This window comes from Panthera onca, chromosome A2 (genome assembly GCF_046562875.1).
Source record: "Panthera onca isolate mPanOnc1 chromosome A2, mPanOnc1 haplotype 2, whole genome shotgun sequence".
NCBI classification, from domain to species: Eukaryota; Metazoa; Chordata; class Mammalia; order Carnivora; family Felidae; genus Panthera; species Panthera onca.
In genome coordinates this window covers 110,545,777-110,564,978 of record NC_138340.1, presented here as the reverse complement: position 1 = coordinate 110,564,978, position 19,202 = coordinate 110,545,777, and the positions used below count along the sequence as shown (strand labels likewise).

Here is a 19,202-nt window from a genome sequence, read left to right as displayed (position 1 = left end):
ATATAGGTAAGCCCTGTTATTTCTACCACAGCACAATGAAAATCAATTTGATGATTAAAGGCTAAAAGACGTGGGGTTTAGCTATCTAACTACCAAACAAGGACTAGACATCAAGAAGACGGAAGACAGAAAAAGGTTCCCTGAAAAGAACGACTTCTTTGCTGGGTGAGAAGCTGGGGAAGTCAGGCCAGTGGCCCAAAATACAAAGTTGAAAGAAGCCCTGGGCTTGGTTCTGGCAGAAGTCGTTACTTGAGGAGGGTCGATTGTGCAGTACAAATAAAGATGACAGGCAATACAAGGAGCCCACGTGACATCACAGTATAAACAGTATATGCAGGAAAGCGTAAACACCGGAAGAAGTCAATTTGATGCTACTTTTGGGTTATTATTTCACAATAGGTCCTTAATCAATGATGAACGGTAGGGGGATTTGAGGGATAGGATGTGGCCTTCTGATGGGAAGATGGCAGTAAATTTTATGCAGGGTTGCCAGGTAGTAGAGAAGCAGGCTAGAGGCTCCAGTTTCAGTCTAGTACCAGGTAGGGAATCAAAGGCAGAATCCCAATTGTATGAAGTAAGCATGCTGTGAGAGAGAGAGTCATGTTGCCCTTGATTGGCACAGATCTGCTCAGTGTGCATAGACACCCTAGTACTGATTCCTATAGCTGCAAGATTCATCCCACACCCCTCAAGTTGATTTTCTCTGCTCAGCTTCCTATTGAATAAAGATTCCTTCAGGAATAAAGGATGGGAAGTAAAAGATTTCTTATTAATGCTTCCAGATTTTGAGTTAAAATTAAAAAGCCTTTCCATCCACCCATGTTTTAAATGAATCCACTTATGTTTTGTGCTTATATGATATTTTTTACATTAGATATCCGATGCAGTCAGAGTTTTCTCTTTGGTATGGGTGAGATACGCGTCTAATTTTGTCTCTTCCAAAATTCTGTTTAATATTCTAAAATAATTTTTTAAATCCATCATTCCCCCGGTCATTTAAACAGCCACCTGTATATCATTTACTAAGTTCCACAGGTAGTTGGATCTCTTTCTGGGCTTGTATTGTTACATGTGTCTCTGTATTCATGTATCCACTCCCTATTTTTTAAATTATAGAGACTTTATAGTGTGTTTTGTATCACATAGGGCTAGTCCTCGCTCATTAGATTTTCTTTAGAGTTTCTCTAGCTACCCTTGCATGTTTATCTTACCATACGAACTTTAAAATCAACCTATATTAATCAAAACAAAAACAAAAACAAACAACTTCAAGGTATTTTTATTAATATTAATCAGGATCACAATAAATTTATATATTAACTTGGAGAGAATTTACATCTTTATAATGTTGAGTTGTTTTATCTCAAAACAAGGGATGCCTTTCCATTTCTTTAGGTCTACTTTCTGGGTTCAAGAGTGTTCAAATTTTTTTCTATATAGGTTTGTCACCTTTTTTGTTAAGATTATTCTTAAGTATTTCTCTTTTCATTGTTACTATATTTTTTTTAAATTTTTTTTTTAACGTTTTATTTATTTTTGAGACAGAGAGAGACAGAGCATGAACGGGGGAGGGGCAGAGAGAGAGGGAGACACAGAATCGGAAACAGGCTCCAGGCTCCGAGCCATCAGCCTAGAGCCTGACGCGGGGCTCGAACTCACAAACCGCGAGATCGTGACCTGAGCCGAAGTCGGACGCTTAACGGACTGAGCCACCCAGGCGCCCCTCCATTGTTACTATATTTTTACTTCAATTATAGATTTTAAGTGATTATTTGTCTGTGAAAGTTATTGATTTTTATAGTTAGTTTAATATCTCCTACCTTATTAAGTGTTTTTTCTTATTGGTATTAGAATTGATTCTCTTCTGTGTTTTAGGTGTACGAATATATCATATGTCATTGGATATAGTTTTACTCTTTCTTTTTCGATTCTTATACTTCTGCTTATTCTCTCTTATACAATTGAATTCACTGATACCTCTGCTCCAAGAGAATAGTAGTGGAGCTAACGGGCATCTTTGCCTTGTTCCTGACTTTGGTGGTTCTCTATAAACTCATCATGTTATGGAATAGTGTACCAACTTGCTGAGCTTTTTCAACATATGTAGGCCTGTGTATGGTTCCTGAGGATCTGTTTTATGAAAAGCTTCAAAAGTGATTCTAATATAAACTCTCATTTGAGTGTATGCTCCATAATCATACAAGATAAAAGTAAGTAAATTAAACAATTACATGAACATTTGAGTCACATTTTGTATAGGAGTGGTGGATATGAAGACAGCATTTTTTCCTTCAAGGAGCTCAATTTAATAGACAAGAAAGACATAAACCCATGGTTGTGTACAGTATAACTATTACTCAATAGAAAGTGTTCCATCACTAGTATCCTTCCTGAAAGTTGTCTTTATCTAGAGAGTTAATAAAATATTTACTGTGAAGTTTTCCAAGATTGCATCCTATAATGCTATCTATTGGTCTCTGATTTTTAAACTAATTCAAAATTGGCCTTTATCAAGAGTCACTGACTGAAAAAACCATGATGTCCCACAAAAATTCTAAATTTCCTGCCCTGCTTCCCCCTCACCCCACATCTTATTTTCAAACTGTAGCTATATTGATTATAGCAAGCAATGTAACTCATTTGTCAATTCCTGGTATTGTCATAATTATTTTACCATCAGAGAACAATCGGTTGTCTGTTAGACAAAATTATGTGCTACATTGTTTTAAGAAGAAAGGAATTCTCTACTTTTGTTAAGCAGTTTACACAAATATTTTAAATATTCTTTACCTATCCCAAACCAACTCTGAGACCCATATTTTCCCTCTGTGCCTATTGGGTTTATTCTTTTTAAGTTCTCAGGTACTTTCAAATTTGGAGGGGGGTATAAAAGATGGTCTTAATGCTTGCGGTGGAGGGTAGAAGTAGACCTTTTGGAAAAAGAAGAGATAGAGTTTTAAACCTGAAATGGACTGTGGAATTTTACAAATTAGAAATAATGGGTTAAATCTTTGTCCTTCTGTGTCCTTCAGCTTGTTGGTGCAACATTTGGATGGCTTTCTCCCACTTGCTGTCTCTCTGTCATTCTCCTTGGTCGGAAGGACTGTCTATTTGGGAGTTACTCATGATTATTGTTTAATTTGAGATAAGTTAATACTTTTTTTAAAGTTTATTTATTTTGTAGAGGGAGGGGCAGAGAGAGAGGGAAAGAGAGTGAATCCCAAGCAGCCTGTCAGTGCGGAGCCCGACTAGGGTCTTGAACTCAGGAACTGGGAGATCATGACCTGAGCCAAAATCTAGAGTCGGGTGCCTAACCCAGGTGCTTTGGGATAAGTTACTACTTTTAATGTCACGGTAGGGCATCTTATGGAAGAACTGAATATATAAATAAGTATATGATAAAGAATAATGAGTCACATATTTCTTGTTCCCAAACAGAATTTTAATGTCTAACTTTTTATTCTTGGAGCTGAACACCTACAGCCATGTTCATTTGCACTTCTATAATGAACTGTGATGAAAATCTGGATTCCGGGGACAGGAACATCCAGGGGCAAATCTCTTAGCCTTGTTGTACCCAAACCTTTCTTTTAGCTGTAAATTAAAGGATGGCAAAACATTGTCTGTTTGGTCATCGGGGCCTTCATACCTTTCTATTTCATGCTTATCTATCAATCTATTTGTACATGTTTGGATTAATAATATAGCCAATAGTATAAGAAATATTTGTAAAGACAATTGTAGACTCCAAGAATGTGAGCTAGCCTTAAAGGTCAGACTAGCTTGACTACCCATTAAATAGATACAACCTACTGTAGCCTTAGAATTAAAGATAGAATTTCTTTCTGTGCATCTATGAATCATTCTCAACTGGGAACTTAATGATTAACATGATTAGAGAAACAACACTAAATTTCATCTCAAAATAAAGTTGGAATGTGGTAAAATTTTTGTTAAAATGGTCCAGTTGATTTGATAGCTTTAGCTCCTAAACTTTCATTATTAGATTTACCAGTTAACCTGATATCTTAGTCTAGTTGTATTCAGTATAAGCCTTAAACATTATTCACTTCAGCCTTGACAGGATATTTACAATGTTGTCTATTGGCTATGATGACAAAGTATTTTTAGTTCTTAGAAACTTCAGTGTACCACATTTTAATTTTCAAACCAAATATATTTTCAAAGAAACCTTGACTACATTACTTTATTGTGGCCGTTATATTTTAAATGAGATTTAAATAATTTCTTCTGGTGCAATAGTACAATCCACCAGAACTGTTACAAAGGCTAACAAAATATTGCTTCAGTGAGGTAAGTGGGGCCTGCACAGCCTTCTGTGTCATGCTTATCCAAGCAATAAATTACTTTCTTAGACAAAAATCATCTTATGAAATTGCTTTAGCTTTTTCTGAAGTAAAGGTATTGAATACATAGTATTGGGAACACTTTATTTTGCTTTTTATCACATACAATTATTTTCCACTTGATAGCTAACACACAAGAGAACAAGATGGATTTCTTATATTTTACTGTTTTCTCATTTATATTGTGTCCAGTTTTAATTTTCCTCAATAAAGATTCTTTCTGCCCTATAACTTAATTTCACTGGCTTCTTAACCCAGAAGTCTTTTTGAAAGTAATCTTAAAACGTCTGAGTTGTATTTATCAAATTTAAATTTAATGCATAATATTATTTCCCTATTGTTTTCCTGAAGGTTATTTCCAAAGGTAGATAAAAGTCAAGTCTAAAGGTTTTTTAGAATATAGATAGTGGCTTCTTATTAGATGTTCATCTTCTTTGATGTTTGACAAGTGAATAGCGAGTGCCTCTCATTTTACTCTCTTGAGAAATATGCTAACAATATCACACATATACAAATAGGCTAGTATGTGAAGAAAGTAACAAGGAAGGAATTAAATGAAAAATAAGTGTCTTTGGTATTTAAAGCTCTTAGGAAGCCTTAGAATCTAGTTTAAAAACATCAGGCAAAGACAGACTCCAATCCATACTCAGGTGAATGTAACCACCTTGGTATGGTATATTCTGAGTAAATTCTGACACAGAAAGCTATTTGTTTAGTTTATTTTTATTCATACTAACTTAAGTCAGCTTTTGTGGGCTTATAGGTCTTTTTTTTTTTTTTAATCTGAGGCAAACTACAAAACTATTCCCGGGAGGCAGGGATGCAAAGTGCACTTAGAATCGAACACAAAATCTTGCATACAATTTCATGTAGTTTGCAGACTTGCCAAAGCCCACCCATTAACTGCATAGGGATTTGTATTAGTCAGGACTCTAATATTACAAGTAAAGAGGAAATCAGTTCATGTTATTTTAAGGCAAAGGTAAATGTAGTGGTCCCTGTTTCTAGGAAGATACTGAAATAACTCATAGAAATGAAGAAATGGCTACAGAAAGTAATGCCTATAGAAAGAATTGGATCTGGGAACTCAACATTCCCAGAACATACTCTTTCTGCTGCTCATTTCTGCTTGTCTCTACTTCTCTTGACATATTAATATCACTTTCTCCTGTTCTGCAGATATGCCTCCTTTATGTGGCACAGAACATTCTTGCCAGCAGATTCTACTTAGCAACCCCAAAAATATAGTATCCTGAACATACATAGTATCAAAGCCAGAAAGGGATTCCATCTCTGCTTATATCACTTGTCAATTCACTAATCACTGTTGCTCAAATTAATCAGGTGCAAGTTCTACGGCCACTTCTGTGGCAAGGGAGGCAGAGTCTGTAAGCAAAAGAAAGAGGACGGGTCACCTTAAACACTATAACTGACATTGTTGGGTCTCCACATCAAGAATCTGAAATAATAGAGATGCTGAACAAGGAATTACCTTTCTCAACCTTTGAGAACTATTACAAGTCATAACCAATCAAATGTGAGGTTGGAGGAGAGGAAGAATAAGCTGGCAACCAATGGCTGAACTGAGACTGTGTGAAGGGGGTCAGAGTGTCAGTGCTCAACAGTGGTAAGCTGGTTAAGTGGCTCTGCAGGGGGAAAAAAATGGTACACATATATTTATAGGTATATATAGATTTATCACGGATTTTACCAATACCAGAAAATGAGTGGCACACAATTTATTTAAAATGATACAATGTTCAGGGGACACCTGGGTGGCTCAGTTGGCTAAGCATCCGACTTCGGCTCAGGTCATGATCTCGTGGTCCATGAGTGCAAGCCCTGCATTGGACTCTGTGGTGACAGCTTAGAGCCTGGAGCCTGCTTAGGATTGTGTGTCTCCCTCTCTCTCTGTCCTTCCCCCACTCACGCCCTGTTTCTCTCCTTCTCTCAAAAATAAATCAATGTTAAAAAAAAGAATATAGAAAAAGATACAACGTTCAATATTGTTTATTATTTGCATATAGGCAATTAACTCTCTTCTAATGATTTTGTTGATTTTTGCGGAATTCTTGTATTCTAGCTCAACTGTGATTGCAACTGACAAACAAGTGTGAACAAACACTGGTTGATATTTTATTTTTCTTTAACAAGTAAGATGTCAGAAGTTCATTCATTTGTCAACAGTGTGAGCAACTTCCTTCCTGAAATGGATAGTAGTGTTTGAATACTAGAATAGTTCCTCAAATTTTTTTGTGTGTTATTTACAATATAACAGTTGGTCATGACACCTTTCAAGTTTAATATGCATTATCAACATGTTCTTGATCCCTTCCTTAACTCTAGAAAATCAGCAAAACAGTAACTCACATCTTGATTTTGTAATATTTACCAATTTCCTTGGTGTAAACACTCCCTCCACAGCTGGTCTCCAGCTATCACCAGGATACCACGAACAAAGAGTTAGGAAGAGATGTGAAGTAGCCCACTATTCTATAGTTTTTTTCCCCACGCAATAAACATAAATGACCTCGAAAACACAGATAGTGGTAAAAAGTAGTAAAATAGTTGGGAAGCAAAGATTTTTTTTGAGTATTTGTGGCCTTCATTTTAATTTATTTAATTGTAAGTTCATATACTTTAATTTTTAGTAATGATTGTATCTAAAAACCGGCGAGTAAAATTCCACGAATTTTAACAATTGGCCCCTAGCTCATGAGTCAGGCTGAAGCAGCTCTGTGATGCTTTGCATGATTTTTATGAAGCATAGGTAAGAAATAGTACTTGAAGTTACTGTAAAATAGAGAGCTAAAATGTAAAATTAAGGTTCTGTTATGGCATCACTATGATTTCTCTAAAATAGTGTACTCAGTAATACTGGTGGATATCCAGTATTAAACATGCTCAAATTTGAATGGCTTTACTTCATAGTTTGACAAGTTTTAGATTGTTCGCCATTTTAGATTTTTCAAATCCATTTTCTTTTGTATTAGGGCAAGTGATCAGGTACCTATTTTATCACACTTACAAAATGTGTCATTTCCATTAGCTTTATATTTTAGTTAGAAAAGGAAGCCAAAGCAGAATCTCTGCAAGCCTTTTCTGCTCCTTCATCAATGTGTGTGATTAAAATCTCACTTCTTTTGCTTCATTGCATTATAAACTATCAGAATCTCTTTCATATTCTAATAATCTTCTAAAAAACTATACTAGACAAAGTGGGACAATGAACACTAGGAATACGCTTTTTATCTTAGATAGACTGCCATCTTTCAGAGAAAATAATTTGGCCAAAAAATAGGAATGAAGGAAAAGAACAGTGAGAAAACCTTTGATATTTTACTTTACTTTTACATTTTTAGCACCAAATACAAAAGCATCTGCTTACTAGCTTTCTAGCAACTCAAAACTCTCATGTGCTTTAAAGGAATACATGATATGGATAAATGAGAGTAATTGTTGAATAAGTTAAGTTGAAAACTGGATAGTAATTGTGTCATTTAGTAATCATTTTGTCTTGTGGAGGGCAGATTTATTACTTTTAAACATTGTATTGTGAAAACCTATCAGTTTTAGCTAGCATACATTTTGAATTTTAGTGTATTTCTTAAAATAAGCCAAGAAAAACATACGATTATAGGAGACGCAGTATTCCAAAGATATTTCTAAGGAATTGGTTAAAAAGAAAAGGGATAATGAATGAGACTAATAAATAAGGGAAAGATAATCTGGGGCTTAGGAGAAAAATCAGAAATAAACTGATAATAAACTTACTATCAAAATGGGACTTTGCAGATCAACTCTGGACTTAACTTCTCATAAATGTCCATGTGCTGCAGCAAAACAGACATGCTGTTGAAGTTAGCGCACAACTGTACTCTGTAGTTTATTCTTACTGGTGGTTGCAGATCACAGGTCATCCCTTTCAGTTCCAGTGGGGCTCAGAGGCAGCCCGTGACCATGGTCACAAGGACATTAGGGACTAAGGGTTAGCCTAAGGAGACAGAGAAAGAGTTGATTAATGAGAGACTTATCAATGTCAGACACAGTCGAGGAGAAGGGATACAATTGGTTTAGGAAAATGGAAAAGCATAGGTCTCTGAGGGTGAAAAGTGAAGGAGAAGAGAAATTACACAGCTCAAGTCTGGTACTTCACTGGGGAAGGGAGGCAGAAGAAAAGACATAGACGGGATACCATCCCCTTAGGTTACAGTGTAAGCCCGGCATGAGGCAGAGGCCAATAGGCGTGAGGCAGACATAGAAAGATCGCATGATGTCAGTGATAAAGAGGCCTCAAGTGGGCTCAGAGAAATTAGCTGAATGTATTATGCATATCAATCAATGAGAAAAATTCAATAAAAACGTGAGATTAACTTTTACTATCAGGAGAGGTAAGTTGTGTTTACATTAGAGTAGAACTATGGTTAGATTTTGACAAGTTAACAGAAAAAAATCAGATAAAACTCTATAGGGTTCATACCCTTATTTCTTCTTTTATGAGGGAGGGGGGAAAGTGGGTAAACTGGAAAAACAAGTTATTTTTAGATACATTATAGTTTAATTCAAGAGATCCTGAAGAGATCTAGGCTGCAACAAGCAGGAAATGTTTGAGAAAAAGAGAGTTTTTATTGGACATTCAAAGGGCATATTAACTCCTAGATTTGTGGCTGAGTGTGTGGGAAATATAGTAGGAAAAAAAAGTTTCAAATCTGAAAAGTCTAGACTCAAATTGATTTGCTATTAGCACAGAACTCTGAGGTGAATTAAATAAACTTCTGAGTCTCAATGTCCTCATTTAAAAAATGTAGCTAACAATACTTACCATGAAGTGTAAAGGTAACAAGACACCCAATGCACCTGGCACAGAGGTGTGTAATAACATTATTTCCCTTGTTCCTGAGTGAACTTTCAGTGTGGGAGACTCTCCTGATCAGGGTGAGGAGCACCTGTAAGGCATCCCCAGGCAAAACTTGCCCCACAGTCCAATTAACCAAAGTCATTCTTTGATACAACTCCCGAGCCAAACACCTGACTGTATTACCTCCTTAGTTCCCAATTTTGCCACATTCTTGGATAATGGGTATTGGAACTCCCTGGGAAGGCTCTTACTACTTTAAGAGGAACTTGTCCTTCGTTTCTGGTTCATGCTGGCCTTTTATTCACTCTTTTTCCTCTTCCATTAACTCTCCTGGCTTTCTTTTCTGAGTAGAGCAGATGAAACAGGGTCTTCAGCCTGTCCACCTCTCCCAGAAATACTCTGTGTGTGTGTGTGTGTATGTGTGTGTGTTTAATGTGTAACACTAGGTTGTGATTTGATAAAGTAGTTCTACTTAAAAACTGGTGTAACTACTAAGGCTCTTCTTAAGTACTATCACTTAAAACAGTCCCCTCATCCTGGGAATTGGGTGGCAGAAGAGAGGGTAAGGATTTCTCAGGTTAGACACTTTATACTCCCAGTAAGTTGAGTTAAAAAGTATTTTATTTGGGGTGTATATTGCTAGATGTGATAACAACAACTCACAACAACGAAATAACTTGTCACTCATGCAAAGTCTAAAGTTTTTTTTTCTTTTTTGATCTAATAGATGGGTTCTCCTGTGTGGTTCCCTCCATCTATTACCTTAACCAACAGCCAAGGTCACCTTGGAAGGTGGAGAGAGAGGAGGATTGCTACATTCCATTGGCCTGAGCTAGTTACACAACCCCACCTAGACAGGCAGGATTTGTAATTTTTTTCAATTCCCAGAGGAAAATGAAATGACTAGGTCAATACAGCATCATCTGCCACAGAATGATTTAGACAGATATTATGAAATATTCCCTCTTTCCCAAAAGCTAATGGTTCATAGATTAAAAACTTGCTTCTAAAGACCAAAATCAAATTTGGAAGATAGAAACTTAATTACATTTTCACATCACAGAATTTCAGTGTAACTAAAATTTCTGGCATAACCATGAAGAATACATTTGATGAATTAATCAGAGACACAGCTTGAAACAAAGTAAAAGCTCTTGTTTAGGAGATCTACAGTCTTTCACAGAGTAATACAACACAATTAAGGTACTGATAACATAGAACTTAATTTGGGGTTAACGAAATTATATTAAAAATAATTTTGTAATTGTTAAATTTAGGATAGCCAGAATGGCCATTTTTCATGCAGTTTTAAGCTCAGTGTATATCAAACTAATATTTTATACTTATTTGCTTGCCTGTGATATTTCCCCCATCAGCTTCCTGCCCTAAACAGTGCAAATAATATATAGAAAGATGAAGGGCAAGATGGCTTGCATTTTAATTATATGATACTAAGATTTGAAGGGAAAGCCAGATCTCATTTATTTCTTTCCCTACCCCCTTTTTTTGGAAGCTAAATTACATTAGATGAAAAATGTAAAGATGATAAATGTCTTCTTTGTACCTTTTAACCACTGGAAGTTCAGTGGTAATAAATGTTTCAGTATGAATTCTATAATCCTGTGATCTTTACAATTTGGATAGTTAGTCCATTTATGCTTTAGTGAATAAAATGATGTGTAAACAAATAAACCAACTTCATGATTCTATTAAAGAATCTGGTAAATAACCAATCATATTCCTTTACCCAGAAGGCAGACATCTCACTTACAGAAACAGTTTTTTTTTTTTAATGGATTCCTTCATTCATCCTTCTGCTACTCCTACCAATAAAAACAAACATTTCCCATTCAAAGCAGAACATTTAGCTCTGTTAGCAACAGAAAGAACACTTCCCCAGCAACAGGAAAACCCAAAAAGGACATCTATTTTTAAAAATAAAATGTGAAGCCCTCTGCATTTTGCTGATTTAGTGAACAAGATAAATCTTATCCATCCAAATTAGGTGAATGCCCTATAGATTTCAGGAATAAATAGCCTGATTTCACATTCCTTTTATTTGAGTATTTGCTTTGTTTTTTTTTTTTATAGCCCAGGACTTTCCTTGACATGTTTGCTGATTTCTCTGTTCGTGGATATTTACACACATTGCCATGATAAGGTAGGAAGTGTCTTATTTTAAGTGGTAAGGTGGTAATTCAAGGAGTTCATTACCATACGCATAACAGTTCACAGCAGAGTGTGCCTCTGTTCTGTAGCAAGGTTTTTGAAAACGGTGATGATGAGTATGTTCGTTGGAGGAAAGTGATAGGAAAATGAACTGCAACTTACTTGCTATCATTAAGTACCAGTTTTAAACTTGAAAAAGCTTAAAGAGTGTTTGCTCTTGAGACAGAGGACATTGTCCAATGCTTCAAATAACACCTCCCATGTATACAGTATATTAGTGTTAAATTAATTATATGTTTTAATCTCCTAGCTTTACAGAAAAAGACAGTATGCTCAACAAATGATGGATTTTCATTTCCAAGGTTTAATCTTATTTGATAGTAAAGACGGGACCACAATGTAAATCTTCTCAGGCTCATATTCATTACATTCGACAGTCAATATTATGGGGCACATGTCTAATATCTCTTCAATTTAATTGTGTGTATGTCTGTTACGAATAGGTTTAAATGTAAAATTTTTATTAAACACAGAAAGATCACTGTACATGCAAGGGTGAAGGCAGGTCAAATTAACTTTGTACCAATTAACATATTACCATTTAAAAACAATAGTAATTTTTAGAATGATCTTATTTTTTTACCTTAGTTGTTAAGCTATTAAAGTAGGGAACAATAGAATAGCAGTGTTTAATTTCACCCTTACTCTGTAAAAATGGAACTAGCTGAGTTAAGCTTTAAATATGGGGACATATTGGGTTCTGTCTATGAGCACGGATTCCTTTTCTCATTTCCTCCTTGGGATAAAGGCAAAAAAAGGAGGTCAAAGGCCAATCACAATTCTTATGATTCACATAAGAAATTGAGGACATGATTCTTGAAAAATTTTAATTTTTAAGATTAACTAATTTAATATACTTGAAGATACAGTATTTACACATATATAATTCAGAATTATACAACTATACAGAATTATATAGCTATATATATATATACACACATATATTTTTTCATTAAATATAGACTACATATAATTATACATTGTATGTAGACACTATGCATATGTCTGGGTATACATTAAATATAGACTACATTCTACATGCATACATTGACTAATACTATGTATACTATTTATACATTAAATATAGATTACACTATATGCAGACATTATGTATATGTCTAGGTATACATTAAATATAGACAATTTGAGCAACAAAATAAGAGTATTGGATTTAACCTGAAGTATAAAATAAAGGTCTATGAATCTTTACTCATATGATTGAATCAATAAAAAATGAAGAAGAGAAAGATTTCCCATGCCAAATAATTTCAAATCATTTAAGTAGATATTCCACCCTCATAATTCCCTGCTGATAGTGTCTGGCCTGCTGATAGCGACTTCCTTCCAAGGAGTAGAGCAATATGGAAAGAGGGAAAAAGTAACTTTGTACTGGAGAAGTCTGACAAACGCTACCTCAGCCAGGTTGATTGAAACCAGCGTTAACAGTGATAAATGATGTTGATAGTGTGTATGCTTGATAGATGACTTGGATTCACTAACTTTGTCATGGTCTTAAAGTGTAATAAGATCTACTGTGAAAGTCTTCTTCAACTGTTAAGTATATTATATGCAAAATGCCTCCCACAGCATCTTGGGCCCATCCTAGGTACTGAAAAATAGTGTTCGTATTTGAGAATTAAATGTTTGAAAGGTGCTCTAGTTTTTGTGATGTTAAAAACAAAACTATTTTATTTAAAAACTATTTATTTCAAAAACTATTGGCTGAGGTTGCCAGTGATCTTATACTTTTGAAATGTCAACATTATTATTTTGCTATAGCTGCATCTATTGTTAGGAAAACTTCATATTGTTTGTTTCTTAGGCTTGAGTTGCCTCAGTATTTCCTCAAAAAATACTATGTAAGAAAAAAGCACAGACTGGGCTATTTGAAGCTAGACTTCAGATCACTCTTAAATGCCCTGAAATTTCTGCTTACTGCTGTTTACAGCTGTTACTAAAGCTTTAACAAAGACTCAGGATATCCTGCTGTTGACTGTTCTTAGAATGTGTCTTCTCTGTTGGCAGTACATTACTTCAACGCCAATTCACTGGCTTTGATATTGGGCTTTGTTAATGAATGTGTAGTACTATTTAATGTTCAGTAGAGGTGTAGTTGACACTGACGATATTGTATTACAAGGAAACTGGAGTTAATAAAATGGCTCAAAAACCCAAAAGATTAAAAAGTAGCAACTGTTTGATAGGTGTGATTTGCTTGAAACGTTGATGCTCTATTCTTCCAGTTTCTCAAAAAGAATTGTAGCCAATTTGTGACAACCTGAATACTTGGGAGAGTTTTTTTCGTCTGATATATCCAGGCAAACTGGATATATCAAATCGTTGCTTGGGGGTTTAGAAATCACTGGCAGTGGCCTGTTGAAAAGCATTATACACTTGATTTTTGCCTCTGACCTCTTTTGTCATCCTTTCCTGCGTTAATTGGGCAGATTGGACAGTGCTACTGGGGAATCAAACCTTTTGCAGTAACAGCCACGTAAATATCCTTATCATGTGTTTAAGACAGATTGTTTTGTTTTGAATTTCTGATTGATAGCCAAAGGACCCTACGTCTCAGATCAGTTGGTCCCAGGTTTCCTCTGTAACAACTGATATGATGTTTTTAAGACTACATGGAATGCAACTGTAATCTGTACCAAATTAGGTGCTTATTTTAAGCTAGTGGATTCTGTAAACATTCTCTTTCCCAACTATATAACTCAATTTCCATAACTCGCCAAAATGGCATACCTTAATCAGTTTCTGCTTGCCTTGCTAGCAATTAATTTTAACTCATGCCCAAGATAGAAGGTTTGTTTTGAATATATTTTATCTTTATTATCCCCTATCCCATTACCACCATTTAAAATATCAGCAATGAGCTAGGTGAAGGAAAAGGCATAGCTCACAATTCTGTCATAAACTTTTCTCTAGCATTCTAGTGACAGTAAAAGTAATTCCCCCATAATTGCAAAATAAGAACACATAATCGCCAATTTTTTTTTTTTTTTTTTTAATTAACCTTTCAACAGTAAAGATTGCGTTTTAAATCAGGGGCACCTGGGTGGCTCAGTCCGTTAAGCATCTGGCTCTTGATTTCAGTTAGGTCATGATCTAGCCCCATGTTGGGTTCTGCACTGACAGGCCAGGGCCTGCTTAGGATTCTCTAATCCCCCCCCCCCCCGCTCCGCTTGCTCATATGTTCTCTCTCTCTCTCAAAATAAATAAACATTAAAAAAAATAAATCATCTTTAATTAGGCTTTTTCCTTTTGAGGTCTTTTAGGAAATGATTTACCCATTCATTGAAGAAATTTTTATTGAGTATCTACTATGTGTCATGCAGTATTCTTATATTATAGGTGCTGAGGAAACATCCATGAACAAAGCAAAAAAATCCCTGACCTTGTGGAGTTTATGTCCTAATGGAAGGAAGGCAGACAATAAGAAAAAGAGTAACTGTTAGAAAGTGTAAGAGTTATGAACTAAAGGAAGGGAGGATAGAGACAGGCAACATTTTAAATGGGATGGTCAGAGTAGGCTTCTTTAAAAAGATGACATTTGAGCAGGGATGGGACAGAAGTGAAGGGGCTAGCCATGCAAGTATTTGGTGGATAGATCCTTCTAGATAGAGTGCAGTCAGTGCAAAGGCCCCAAGTCAAGAACATGACTTGCTGTTATAGGAGCAGGAAAGCTGGGACAAAGTGCCTGGTAGAAATGAGGTCAGAGCAGTGGATGTGAGGAGAGACCTGCAAGGCTAGCTAGCATAAGGTTTTTTAGGTCACAGAAAGGACGCTCGCTGAGAAAACCGGGAGCTGATGATTTTGGCTTTCTCTCTCCTAGGTCTACAGATAAACTCTTAAATATTAAAAGCATGTCCGGGTCATATTACAGGTTGGTATAAACTGAAGTAATGCCTACACTTACTTTACTACCTTTAGACCAAGTGAAAATGTATTACTTCTGTAATGGGAAAATATGTGCAAAAAGTTAAATACTTAGGCTAGACACCTAAATTATAGTTGTAATTCACTAGTTGGTGTCTTAAATATTAACAAGTCTCCTTCTCTGTTTTCTTACTTACAGGTTGGAACAATATCTTTTTCCAGCTTCCTTGTTGTCTCTAGTATCTCTTAGTTTCCCTTAATATCTTAGTCCAGATAGTATTTTCCAATCGTATTTCCTATCATGGCTTAATCTGTCAATACTAGTAACACATTTTATTGTGTTGCAGAGGTCAGAATTCTGCTGGCCCAGGAATACGGAAATTATGTATCAGATGTGTATCAAAACAAAAACTACTTTGCCTCAATTAGTTGAATTGGGCAAAATGAGGGTTTTTCTTGATTTTTTACCTGACTACCTAAATAGTTTTGTTTCCTTGGGGAGGATACAATAGAGATAACACAAGTTTGTAATATTTTGAGACTATAATAGTAATGTATTAAGCAAATTTCATTTTATAGAATAGTACCGTTGTTAAGGAAGGAGATTCGGGAAAAGGGGAATGAACGACGTTAGTTTTCAAAGTGCTTTTGTACCCCTCATAAAAAAAGATGGAAGGGTTCTGCATATCAAATCTGAAAATCTTCAATTTCCTTCTAAACTAATTTCTAACACACAACAGAACAACACGCTTTGACAGCAGGTTCAGGTAAACCACTTTCGTTAAAATTCAGGTAGAAGTGACTGCCTCTAACTCCACATATTGTAACTCATCTAGTGGTAGATTCAGAATGGTGTCAGTCTCAGGGGCTTCTTTGAATGCACACTGAGGGCCAGAGTTCAGTCCCATTTCAGCTAGGCACTAGCTACAATGCCACTTGCTGAAATCTGCTCACACTGATACACCAGACACATTGTATCAAGAGGCTAGTAGAGCTGTAAAAGATGACAGCTAAAAAGCAAAAGTGGCTTTATTATTTTTTTTAAGAGGTCTCTTAGAAAAAGCAAAACTAAGATCTCATTGTGATGTAGGTGCTGGCCAATCACTTAATCAGCGACCGTCCTAAGTGCTAGGATCCTGGGTAAAGCTGATATGCCTGTATCAATTCTACAACCTGTCGCACACCCCAAAAGAGGGCTCGCTGACGATTGGTTAAGGACAAAGGAAAGTTTCTGTCAAAGTTCAAGAAGAGAGGGACTGCGTGAGGAGCAGTTTCAGATCATATTTAACCCCAGACCGTGGAGGGAACCGAGCCTCCGCGTGCTCTTCGGTCGCCGCTGTGCAAAGGAAATGCCAGAGGGAAGTTTGTCTACAGGACATCTGCCTCCCAGTTCCCGAGAAGCGCGAGGTCCGCAGCGCCATCAGTCGAAGGCTCGGCCTCTGCCCATCTTACTCCACCCTAGGGCCGGCCTACGCCGGCGAGCCGCGGAGGACGACCCAACCCGGAGGGCGAGCGCGCCCGCTCCCGGGCTGGCCTCACACTGGGCCCCGTCTCTACTACCGGCAATCGCAAGTTACCCTGGGAACCCAGCTTTGGAGGCCTCACCGCGGTGGCCGAGTGGGCCGCGAGGCGCCCGCCTCCGCTTCCCCACGCGCCGGCGCCATGGAGACGGTCACGAGTCGCCGGCGGCTCCTGCGCCCACCAATGGAAGCGCACGTCGCAGAGAGACGCGGACGTCGCTCTTCCAAGATGGCGGCGCGTCCGTCGCGAGCAGCCGGGCCGGGGGGAAGCCAGCGAAGCCGAGTAAAGCCGCCGCCCGGGAGACGACTGAAGGAGCTGTTTCGGCCGTTGGCGGCGGCTCCGGCAGTTTTCGCTGCTGCTACGGCTGTTGCCATGCGGCGAGGCTAGGGAGGAGCTCACTTCCCCGGGGTGTAATAATGTTAACAGAGGTAAGCGGCGACGGCGGCCAGTGTTTACCTGTGAAATGGGGAAGGGGCCGGCGCCAGCTCTTCCGAGAACAGCGTTTCTCCTGACCGCGGTCCCGACCCTCCGTAGCGGGCCCCGGGGCCCGAAGAGCAACGGGGATCCTACAAGTGCCCCCTGAATAGGAGCTGTGCTGACTCAACAGAGTCCCACCACCTCCGGCTGCTGTGCCTCTTCTTTCGTAGTTGCCACTTGCCCGTCGCCCGAGGCACTGGCCACCCTCTTGCTGTCGCTACCTCCTAACTCATCGTTTCCTTCGTGGTGTCCCCTTACACGCTGCTCCGTGGCAGCGTTGGTCTCTGCGTTGGTGCTGCTGTTCCCCTACGGTTTGCCCGAGATCTCCCTTCTCCGGTCCCTGGCCTCCAAGGGCCCTCCACCTCCAAGCTCGGTCAGCATCCTGGGTTTGTCACTTGGCCAGACCGGTTTTTCCTACCCCCTACTTTGACTACTTCGTGAAGTGGACCTTTTTTCTCAAGCCACACTTGGATAGCCCAGTTATCTCACCTCCCCCTCTAACCCCCACCCATTGTCACCTTTTTAAATCGTAGGAATCAGAAAGTTCAGTTTAGCATCTACACTCTTGATTTGCTTAAGGCTCCCTTGATACTCTCCGTGGAATAGCTTTTTTTTTTTTTTTTCCCTCGTTTGGACCTGAAATGGAAGTAGGGCAACTATGACTAGCCAGTCAGTTTCCCTTTTCTAGTGCTTGATGTCCATTGCAAAAAGCAGACTTTTTGAAGAAGTAGAGTTCCTTACTAGCAATACGTTCAGGGGAGGAATTAAATTGATCTCATCAGATACTTGACCCCGGTTAACAGTTAGGTGTAGTGCTATGTGGTGGTGTGGGCGTCACTGAAGATAAATTGTGCAGCTTGTGGATTTGAGCAAATGTCTTAGAAGTTACTCGCTTGAAGTCCTGTGAAGGTTCTGGTATCAGCTGTCAGGGACTACTAGTTTGGGCATCTTTGTGGGCTGCACTAAGGAAAGGAAACAGTTTTAATGGGCAGTATTCCTTCCTACCTGGGCCAAAAGGAAATAAAAACGTTTGTAGATGAGTGGCTTTTGTGGCGTGAAAATGTGATGAAAAAGCATTTACTTGCCTTTACCATTTGATTAATTCTGAGGAAGTTCACACTTGGTATTTGCACATAATGTACGCACAGAGCCTGGAGTATGATGTATCTGGTAAATATTTTACTGGCTGACTTTAATGAACTAATTATCTCTAATAGTTTGCATTTCACTTTATATTTTTAAATTCCACATTATTTTGCATCCTGGAGTTTATTTTATTCCCGGAGATTATGGTATAAGTTTCTGTTTTCATTAGCAGTATTAGGTTAAAAAAAAAAAAAGACCTAAGTAGCAGTTCTATTTTTACCTTCACTGTGATATTTTGGTGAGAACAATTAGCCTTCTAACAAGGTTTCAGTGCTGTCTCTAATGTACGATATTTTATGATCTTTCGATGAAACTTGGCTTAGGTTAGCATGTTGTAAAAAGTTGTAATGCTGTCATATGAGCTCCGTGTCTGCTAGTAAAATGCTAGTGTCTTGATGTGGAAGGACTGTGCCTTCTAAGTTTCTGTACTGTAAAACGATTTTGTGTTTCAGGGAAATATTTTAAGCAGTAAACCATTGATGCTAGTAAGAAGTACTGTAGTGCTGGGGCACCTGAGTGCTCAGTAGGTTGTGTCCCTCTGTGTCAGGTCATTCCACGGTTTGTGGGTTTGAGCCCCGTGTCGGTCTGTGTGCCGAGAGCTCAGAGCCTGGAGCCTGTTTCAGATACCGTGTTTCCCTCTCTCTCTGCCCTTCCCCCGCTCGTGCTCTGCCTCTAGCTCAAAAATAAATAAACATTAAAAATTTTTTAAACATTAAAAAAAA

The 19,202-nt window shown here is 37.8% G+C and overlaps 1 protein-coding gene and 1 long non-coding RNA gene across 6 annotated transcripts in view; one reads left to right on the top strand and one right to left on the bottom strand.

The window, feature by feature from the left end:
* Positions 1 to 3,435: 3,435 nt before the first annotated feature.
* Positions 3,436 to 17,459, bottom strand: LOC132679249 (uncharacterized). Of its 2 annotated transcripts, none has more exons than XR_009610044.2 (4): positions 17,314 to 17,459; positions 8,142 to 8,361; positions 5,630 to 5,753; positions 3,436 to 3,594 (listed from the first exon to the last, which is right to left on the bottom strand). It is a non-coding gene; the product is annotated as an uncharacterized LOC132679249 (long non-coding RNA). The 2 variants fall into 2 exon arrangements; XR_014137297.1 differs by lacking the exon at positions 17,314 to 17,459 and adding an exon at positions 16,942 to 17,025.
* Positions 16,727 to 19,202, top strand: part of SNX13 (sorting nexin 13) — a 135,605-nt gene continuing 133,129 nt past the window's right edge. For 2 of the 4 annotated variants that reach the window (XR_013553464.2, XM_078441586.2), the window contains exon 1: positions 16,727 to 17,285. Coding sequence is in view for 3 of the 4 variants with exons in the window: in XM_078441586.2 (XP_078297712.1) it covers positions 17,274 to 17,285 (12 nt within the window). In the remaining variant the exon portion in view is untranslated. The remainder of the gene's footprint in view (positions 17,286 to 19,202) is intronic. The other 2 variants (XM_060632622.3, XM_060632625.3) reach the window with 2 other exon arrangements.